The sequence below is a fragment of the Atta colombica genome, unplaced genomic scaffold (genome assembly GCF_001594045.1).
Source record: "Atta colombica isolate Treedump-2 unplaced genomic scaffold, Acol1.0 scaffold72, whole genome shotgun sequence".
In the NCBI taxonomy this organism is placed as follows: Eukaryota; Metazoa; Arthropoda; class Insecta; order Hymenoptera; family Formicidae; genus Atta; species Atta colombica.
In genome coordinates, this window is record NW_017259564.1 from 54360 (window position 1) to 65159 (window position 10800).

The 10800-nt window shown below is 31.0% G+C and overlaps 1 protein-coding gene across 1 annotated transcript in view; it reads right to left on the reverse strand.

Moving 5' to 3' along the window:
* Window positions 1-1642: 1642 nt before the first annotated feature.
* LOC108692470 (proclotting enzyme-like) overlaps window positions 1643-10800 on the reverse strand; it is a 43410-nt gene continuing 34252 nt past the window's right edge. The window contains exons 4-8 of the mRNA XM_018200731.1: window positions 10289-10613; window positions 9420-9646; window positions 9037-9232; window positions 7090-7361; window positions 1643-1986 (exon numbers count right to left, since the gene is read on the reverse strand). Coding sequence (XP_018056220.1) covers window positions 1691-1986; window positions 7090-7361; window positions 9037-9232; window positions 9420-9646; window positions 10289-10613 — 1316 coding nt within the window. The 3' untranslated portion in view covers window positions 1643-1690. The remainder of the gene's footprint in view (window positions 1987-7089; window positions 7362-9036; window positions 9233-9419; window positions 9647-10288; window positions 10614-10800) is intronic.

Genomic DNA, 10800 nt, shown 5'->3' on the forward strand with positions numbered 1-10800 from the left:
AGAGCTTATACACGATATAACTTAAAATGCGCCCACGAATATAGCGCTATATAGCATTATTTCTGACAAAAAACTGAATCTAAAACTTAAGAAAAACTTTTCGCAATAGTTAACGTGATATTAATTTGTAAATAGGAACTTTTTGTAATAACGTGAATTTAGATATGGTGAACACTAAAGTTACATTATCCTTTTTTAAATTAATTATTAAAAAGAAGATAACGAAACCTTAGCGTTCATTATATCTGGATAAACGTATTGTAAAAACGATATTGTAAAAACTCCCTAATATTGCTGAATAAGCGGATAAAATTGACGCATAAGACAATTTTAAGAAATTTTTATGAGTTCATCTTTAAGATATTTTATAAAGAACATTAAAAAATATCTAGAAGTTGTCTTATGTGTCAACTTTATCCTCTTATTCGCCAATTCTTTAAAAATTAATGTCTCGTTAACTATTATGAAATGATTCTTAATAGTTTTTTGAATTCAGTTTTTGATCAAGAATAGTGCTATATGATTCATGAGTCCTTTTCAAGTTACACCTGTAACTAAAGTTCAGACATGTCAATTATTTATAGTAAAAACCAACATGGTTTATGCATTTTGTGCATGATTGTATTTTTGTATTACAAGGAAGCTAATATGACTATAATATATATATAGTTTGAAATTTAGTATTTAGAATATTCTTTGATTATTGCATTGACGTTTCAGGAATATGGCTATAATATTTTGTAAATTATCTTGAAAAATAATATAATAATATAATCGTCTCAAGGATTATGGATGGACATCTTTAGAATTCGTATTAGAATGTCTAATGGATGTATGTAGCATAAGAGATGCTTATTTGATAGTTCGCAGGATTTTCTGAATAACAAGTTTTTGGACTATAACAAACAGTTCTTGTGATATCCTACTTAATTAACAGGGACATCTCTGTTTGAATTATTGTACGATAATCGAGTATGCTTTTTATATTTTCAGAGCTATAAAAGAAAAGAGATATAAACGTAAATCCAAAATGCTCTAATATATCCATAAACATCAGAGTATCTTAATATAGTCATCAAATTTCTTCAAATTCTCTTTTAAAATAAATCTGCAAAAAATAGATTAATTAAAAAAAATCAAATATCAATTCCTGATTTTTAAAAAAATTAGTATTTATTTTCACAAAAATTTTGAACATATTTTAATTCGTCTGTTTCTCACAGGAAATGATGTTCAAAATTAATTTTATATATACAGGGATGGTATTCGTATATTATATCAGTTCCATCTTTTTTAACAGAATATATCAAAATGTATTTATGCATATATATTTATACATACGTTATTTTTCAGAAGCACATACATACATGTTTATATATTGATTCAAAAGTATTTGTCCATTCTTTTCTCTCTGTCTTTTTTAATTAAATAAGAGTGAATTGCAATCTTCTTTTCTATTCTTCTATATGTTAGATTTTTATAATATTTCTATTATAAAGATTTATAATAATTCTATTTTTCTATATGTTAGATTAATAGTAATAATAATAATGTTTGATGGTTAAAATTTGACTCTACATATATGTAAAGAGAATAGATTTAAAACTGAATTTAGATATATGAAAAAATACAAAATCGGGGTGGGCAAATACTTTTGCTCAATAGTATAAATATTCTGCCGCATCATCTATCACTTGATATTATCTTTAATCCAGTCAATATATTCGGAGACACGCGTATACACTCCAGGATAGCCGGGTTCTCCACATTTATTTCCGAACGAGACAATGCCAATTTGTGTCCATCGATCCTTAATCCGCAACATCAATGGTCCACCCGAATCACCTTGACACGCGTCCTTGCCACCTTGCTTATAGCCGGCGCACAAAAAATTGTTAGTAATTGGTTGAAGGTAAGCCATGTTGCAATCCTCATTCTTCCACACAGGTAAGACCGCCTGTTGTAGAACGGAGCTGTCTTTTCCACCTGTTATACCGTATCACGGTTACGATAATTATTACAATTATTACAATTAAGAATACGAAGACATAAGAATGGAAATAAGTTCATTATTTACAAGTTTATTAAATTTAAGATTGGAAATTTAATTTGATTTCATGAAATAAATATATTCCATGAAATAAATATATTCCTAACTAATTCTGTAAGATATATAGGATGTCTCATTTTCATTTAAGCATTAAAATACCTCGAAAATAATGTATTTTCGAAAAAAATATGTTAAATAAAAGTTGTAGAAGAGTGTTTGAAGAGGATCAGATGAGCTATTTAGATTTTAAGTTCAGGGCCCACTTTGAATCCAATAAAACTTAGATTGATTTCTTTTCTAGAAACTCCTATGTTTTATTACAGATTCATATTCTATTGGAAAAAATAAGGAAATTTTGTTCTTGGTAATTTTTCGCTAAACTCCTTTCTCCAAGGCACAAAATAGCGTTCAAAGTTCTTATTTTGAAACGTTCCGGTCAATAAAGACAATTTATTGAATCCAAAGTGAACACCGGATCCAAAATCATAAGTAAATCCAAAAGCATAAGTAGCTCATCTAATAGCACCTCTTTAAATCCTAAAATTTTTATTTGAAACATTTTTTTTTTATAATGTTTATAAAATAAACATTATTTTTATAAATGCATTATTTTTTGGTACCTGTAAATTAAAATGGAACAACATGTTATGTACATTGTACATCCTTTTATAAGAGACAAATTATCATGTTTGAGCACATATTAAGTCCTCTTATTTTCTATTTCTTTAAAAAGTTATAGAACTTTAAAAGCAACGCCATTTCAAAGGCTTGTTGTGTTCGGATGCAGAGCGTCCCGCCCGCGTCGCTGCCCTTTCCTATCGATCTAAACGATCCATACCAATCTTCATTAAATTCAAATGAATCCTGTATTACGACTATAAACAACGTGAAAATCGGTTGTTGTCTGAAAAAAGAGAGACTAAATATCCGGTTGGATATCTGGTAGAGCAATTATTCGGCTGCATACTGGATATTTTCTTGGATATCAGGTACAAATTTCCCAAAATCCAGAAAAAAGAAAAGCAAAGGAAAAATAGCGATAATTATTTTCTTAATCTTCTCAAAAAGGAAGGGCAAAATAAAAAAAGCAGAAAATTCAGCTAAAAAGAAAAGAATTCTACATCAATGACGCAAACTTTCAATATATAATAAAATTTTAGCCGGATACTATATACAAGATGTCTCATAAGATGGGTCCGAGCCACATTGGGGGTGAAGAATGGATCAAAGGAAACAAAAAATTCTTATATTATTTTGAGATACTCGCTATATTATATATAGTTTTCGAATTAAAAAGGAAATGTCTAAGCCAATATGCGATTAAGCCGCGCCGCGCGAATTCGTAGGACGGTCCACTCGAGCGGCGGCGGCGGCGGCGCGCAGAGAGAGGGAAGTAGCGCTTTGTTGCCTAGCACAGCCTGGTATGGTGATTCTATGTATCGCGCCGTATCGCGCCTACATTATCCAAAAATGTTATTTTAGCTGAAATTTTCCTTATACATTTCTTATCATTATAAATCGCGTTATTTAGCACGATTAAATACGTTTTAACACAATAGATATGTTAAGCGATGTAATTAATTAGAGCATTACGCAAAGCGTATGCTGATCGTCGCGATACCTTTCCGCTTGCTTTATTATACGATGTTTCTTTTAATTACGCTTCGAGACACACTTCGTCGCATCGTTTTATGCTATATTTAGTCGGAGTTTTATTTTTTGACATGTTAACGCATGTACACTGAAATTATAGTATAAGCTCGTGTAGATAGCCGCTACATTGTAAATCCAGATGTATTATTCCATGTACAATGACGCATTTGACTGAGGTTTTTTTCACATGTTTCTTACCGTTTAACAAGTTTAATTGTACATTAGAAACGTTCTAAAATTTTATTGGGAATACAAATAAGTTTCTGTCGTTTTTTATCAAAAATTAAGCATTTATTGTGAAAAAACGTACATAATGTTTTATTCAAAGTAATGGCCATCGCTAGCCTACTTTTTCCCATCTTTCTGGTAGCATGTGGATTCCGCATCGGAAGAACGCTTCATCTTTTGAGGCTATCCAATCATGGATACAATTTTTGGTATCTTCATATGACGTGAAATGCTGCTCAGACAGGCTATGCGTCATCGATCGGAACAAGTGGTAATCGAAAGGAGCAATGTCTGGAGAATATGGCGGGTGGGATAGAACTTCCTATTTGAGTGTTTCTAAGTAGGTTTTGACCGGCATCGCAACATGTGGTCGAACATTATCATGCAGGAGAATAATTTTGTCATGCCTGGAATAGCAGTGGCACGTTTTTCCTTGAGTGCTCGGTTCAATCTCATCAATTGTGTTCGGTAGAGAGCCCCAGTAATGGTTTCGTTCGGTTTGATTAATTCATAATACATGACACCAAGCTGATCCCATCAAATACACAACATGAGTTTTTTTACACAACATGAATATTCGGCTTGGCTGTCGATATTGAAGCATAGCCAGGTGGTCCCCATGATTTCCTCTTCTTTGGATTATCGTAGTGAATCCATTTTTCATCACCATACGATGCAAAAAACCCTTTCATTTATGCCTGGCAAGCAGCATTTCACATGTGAAAAATCGGCGTTCAACATTTCTCGGCTTCAGTTCATATGGAACCCAATTCCCTTGCTTTTGAATCATTCCCAATTTCAAACGATATGAAATTATTTGTTGAGTCACTCCTTATGTAAGTGCAAGTTCTTTTTGCGTTTGGCATGAATCTTCATCCAATGCTTCCAATTTCGCATCTTCGTACACTTTTGGCCTTTCGCTACGTTCTTTGTCTTCGATGTCAAATTCACCGTTCTTAAACTTTTGAAACCACTCACGACAACTTCTCTCACTTTAAGGCAGCACCATATGCTTCTACAAGCAATCTATGAGCCTGAGCTGCAGATTTCTTCAAATCATTAAAGAAGTAAATCAAAAGTTCCCGCAAATGATGCTTATTCGGCTCAAAACTCGACATTTTCGTACAAAAAAAAATATATGATGCTGATACAAAATCGCTAATATTTCAAGGTTATAGTGTTGCCGGATGTCTAATCTTACGATATATCGTTTTACATTAAACAATTTTAACTATAGTTTATTAGTAGCGCCGTCTTTTATAAACGGCGGAAACTTATTTGTACTCCCAAATATAAATCTTTAATATTAATGTTTACTGACGAATAAAATTTAAATTTTCTGTGATTGAAAAGATTATTTATCTATACGTTAATGAGATGTTTAAGTTTGTAATAACTGAAAACTTAAATGTATTGAAAAAACAATAATTGAAAATTGAATGTTTTAGTTTATTTTCATTAAACTATCCATCAAATTTAATGCCCATGTTCATTACATTAAAAATTGTTCATTACATTAAAATGTTCATTACATTCATTACATTAAAAAAATCTGTAACTTATAAGGAAAGGGATCCAACTGCTCCTCTCCGATTTTAATGAGCAATATGTTATTCTCCAGACAAAAATAAACGACCTCAAAAAAAAACCTCAGTCAAATGCGTTATTGTACATGGAATAATACATCTGGATTTACAATGTAGCGGCTATCTACACGAGCTTATACTATAATTTCAGTGTACATGCGTTAACATGTCAAAAAATAAAACTCCGACTAAATATAGCATAAAACGATGCGACGAAGTGTGTCTCGAAGCGTAATTAAAAGAAACATCGTATAATAAAGCAAGCGGAAAGGTATCGCGACGATCAGCATACGCTTTGCGTAATGCTCTAATTAATTACATCGCTTAACATATCTATTGTGTTAAAACGTATTTAATCGTGCTAAATAACGCGATTTATAATGATAAGAAATGTATAAGGAAAATTTCAGCTAAAATAACATTTTTGGATAATGTAGGCGCGATACGGCGCGATACATAGAATCACCATACCAGGCTGTGCTAGGCAACAAAGCGCTACTTCCCTCTCTCTGCGCGCCGCCGCCGCCGCCGCTCGAGTGGACCGTCCTACGAATTCGCGCGGCGCGGCTTAATCGCATATTGGCTTAGACATTTCCTTTTCTAATTCGAAAACTATAGCGAGTATCTCAAAATAGTATAAGAATTTTTTGTTCCCTTTGATCCATTCTCCTCAATGTGGCTCGGACCCATCTTATGAGACATTCTGTAATAATGATATTCGACTATCCGTCCGAATAGTAAAAAAAATACCAGATAATACAGGATATCGGATATTTTCCGGATATCCGATATCTCTGATTAAATCGACATTAATCTATCACAGTTGAATATGAGAAAAATAATCGACTATGATTTGTCAATTTCCTACGACTTAAGATTCCATGATCGTCTACGACTCCCTGTAGACTTCACATAAGGATAACTTTGAACTGATTTTATAAATATATTAAAGCTATCTGATTTTGTTTTATTGAAATTCTCTTTATTTTTAAAAATATGCAAAAAACATTAACATATAAAACGTGTCATTTCTCGTTTGTGACATCACAATTCAATATAGCTGCAGTAACAACTCAGGAACCTTAAATATAATATTTCGTGGAAAATAAAATTTTTTATATTTCTCTTCGTACAGTCTCAAAATGACAAATGTAAATTTACAAAAATTTACTGTCTATCTATTTTTTTATCTTAGACAATTTATTGAAGATAAATAAGATCTTGACTACTGCATGCAGGCATGCGCGAACTGCAATGATTATTTATAAGATGCTATTATTATTCATTAATTATTTTATTATATTTGTTGTAACTTTATCTTAATTTTATTATTAAAAATACATTTTTTTAAACAAAAAGAACACAACTTGCTTCTTTGAATAAAAATTTAAATAAAAATTTTTATAATGTTGAGAAATATTCTATTTTTCGATTCGTTTTTACAACCTTTTAATTTGTATTTAAATTTTGACTTGATTAATTTTATTTTAGTGATTCTGATAATAAAATTGATTAAGAATTTAAATTGATGATAGTCAAGATCAGAAGATATATCTGAGATGTTTCAATTACCGTAGTAAGTGTTGCCCCAACCGGCGACCGTTGGTCTGGTGCCGACCAACAAATCTCCACGAAACCGTGGCAAGCAAATGGGTATCACATATGGCGATCTTCTTACGAGGCTGGTGAGTTCGAGGACGGCGATATCGTTGTGAAAATTAGCACGTGAAAATTTTCGATGCGCGTGAATTTGCTTTACCGCATAAGTCGCTGGTGATGAGGGCTCATCATCGTTTTCCAGATCGATATCGCCAAGACGCACAGTAAACTGGCGAGCAGAGAAGCTGTAATCCATCAAAAATTTTTTTTTAATACTTACGTAAAAGTATATTTGAGACAAAGCATTATCAGTACCAAAATCGTATAAATGCATTTTATTATATGAATGGATTATAAGTGCTGTGTTTTACATATTAATAATTTTTTTTTAAAATAAGCATAAAAATGTTGATACAAAAATGAGTGACAACTTAATCATTTTGGTTTAGGCTTAAATGTTTTAAAATTTTAACTATTTTTTTTTAAATTAGAACTTAATTAAAATTTTTGCGAATCCTGATGGAAAAATTTTAATGAAATCACTGGTCAAAATTCTGCAAAACTAACATAAAATTCATTGCAATATTATTAATTTCATTAAAATTTAATTAAAATTTTAGGAAAATTTTTGTACAGAATTTTTATATAGAGAACTAAAAACTATTTTCAAAAGGCATATCTCATTTACATTCGTCTTTGAACCTATAATTTATATTCAAGGAACAATTTCATAAAATCAGTGAAAAGTCTCATAATGTTGCACCTTTTATCATATGCTGAGTAGTTTTCTTCTTAGGAGAAATTGAACTTCGATGTCCTTCTGGTGGCAGTACCGCGTATTGGCTGTGGAATGACCAAATAACGACATTTCGTAATTTTTTGGAATTTTTGATGAGGTTGCAAAGAAAAATGCAAATACTATGTAATAATAAACAAAACATCATAACATTGTTGAAATTGTAATGAGTTTTTGATAAAATTGCAATAAAAAAACAAAGATACTCTTTAATGACAAATTAACGACATTTTGTTTTAATTGTAATACATTTTTGATGAGATTGCAACGAAAACGCACAGGTATACTAGCACCTGCATTTTTTGTTGCAACTTCATCAAAAATTAATTATAATTTTAACAAAACATCGTTAATTTATCGTTACAGATTATCCGCGCGTTTTCGCTGCAATCTCATAAAAAATTCAATCTCATACAATTTCAACAAGGTGCCATTAATTTATCATTACAGAATATTTGAGCTTTTTCGTTGTAATTTTATCGAAAATTCATTATAATTTCAATAAAATGTCGTTAATTTGTCATTACAAAGTATTCGCGCGTTTTCGTTGCAACTTCATCAAAAATTCATTACAATTTCAACAAGATGTCGTTAATTTGTCATTATAGAATATTTGAATTTTTTCGTTATAGTTTCAGTTTATAAAAAAATTATTATAATTTCTATAATATTTCCTTACTTTTTTGTAAACAAAGTTAATTTTTTATTGAAATTTTATTTTCATTGGATTCTCATTAAAATATTATTTGTTTTTCATTAAACAAAATTAAAGAAAATTATCTTCTCAGCAAAATATAATTAAAATTTCGTTGTATAATCAATTTCAAATGTAATGAAAAGTCAAATTAATCGAAATTTTATCAAAGGAGGACGAAAACTCGTCGATTTTTGTCCCCAAGCAGAAATTGAAATGGTTTTTTTTTTATAGTTTTGGAATAATCAGTTTTCCATAAATATAAAGGAAACATAAAAAGAATTTCTTATAAAAATTTTAACTAAAGCAAATTTTAAAATTTTTAGAAAAGATAAAAACCTGAGTAAACTATTTGTAAATTTGTTTTTTAATTTCTGATTAAAAAAAATAAGAATTTGCGTAGATTAAATGTTGATAGAATGTTGCTTACGGTCGCTGATGCTGATCAAGCGTGCAATGAGCAGCGGTGAGGATATGGCGTGGTCCTATTAATGATCCTCCGCACCAGAATTCCGTTCGCCGGAAGCCATGAAGGAAGATCGCCGCCATCCAAGGCCAACGACCAGATGGCGCATCTTCTCCCCCGACCACTCGCCCTCGACCACCTGAATATATCATCCCGCACTCTAGACAGATCAGTATTCTTTGTTTCGAAAAAGCTCTTTCACAAATTTTTATCTATCTATCTATCTATCTATCTATTTAGCGAGAAGTACAAATAATAATAGAAGAGTAAATAAATTATTCGATAAAATTCTCTTTTAATCGGTTTTGCCGATTGAATATTTTAATAAAAAAATTACACTGAAGTACCATTATCGTCTTGAATAAAATTGTTGTCAATTGTCGCTATTGTTTCGAAGTCACTCGTATTATTGACCAACGAGACTGGCGACAGGACAGTATGCGTTGTAGGTCTTGTCGTCGAGGATGTCACTGGGTAAAGCGGTATTGGACGTGGTGTAGAGGTTTTCGTTGGCCGAATCGTTGGTCGTGAAGATTGTCCAACATTGATCCCGGAAGATACACCTCCAGTGATACTATAATATTCATTCATTTAACAAGTACCCTACCTTTATGTTTCTCGCCGATTTTATTAAAATTCATTGTCAATAAATTTGTAGAGTAATAAAAAATAATAAAATATATTATTTTATATCAGCAAAAATACAGGATAAAATGATCCCTTGTATTTATAAATCAGTAATTAATTTATTGCATTTAAGCTTAGGTATTACAGCTATTTTTGAATCTTAGCGATATGACAAAAAAATTTTCATATTGCTGAAAGGAAATTAAAAATTGAAATTATAGAAATAATAATTATAGAAATTATAGAAATAAAAATGGCGGATACAATATGGTGACTTGATAAATTCCAACAGTCTTATCTCGCTCTTTATAGAATTTAGGAATAATCAACAAGGAGGTAGTGAGAGACTATCCCTATTTATTGTATTTTTTTGCCGGTATAAAGAAATATTGTCTATTATTTTTTATTACTCTACAAATCTACTAAATTTCAATAAAATCGGCGAGTAAAAAAAGATAAAATTATTTGTAAGTTTCTAATTGTAAGTCTTTTTTACACGAGATAAAAGATATTTAATGTTAATAAAGTTCTCCTAAAAATTAATAAAACGGATGATTAGACAGAAACTTGACTTTAATGAAGAATTTACTTAGGAATAGAAGGATTGTTGATTTTGTCTACTGGGCAGCAAACTCCTGGCACAATTAGCCTCTTAAAGCACCACGAGAGCCTCAGCTTATTAAAATCAAGTAACAATTGCGGGCAATTACTGAGATCCTGGCACTTGCCAGATCCACCGTCAGCAGTCGTGCATACAGATAAAGAGGACTCCTCTCTCCTGTCTCTGTTTACAAGTTCTTCCCCAGACTGTTGTTGTTGGATCGACGGCGTTTGTGTAGAAGACGTGATTGTTTGCCTCAGTGGTAATGCAACGCTACGTACTAAGGGCGCTATACTATCCGTCACATTGCGACCTGGAAAAAAGATTCAAGGAATTCGTGTTTAGAAGTGTACATGTAAAAAAATATTAGAATTGTTTAATTCTATGATATTTATGTGATAAAAATCAATAAAATTTGATAAACCTTTTCTTAGAATTTTACATATAACTTTTTAAAATTTCAATATTCAAAAATTTTAGATTATTTTTATATATATTTA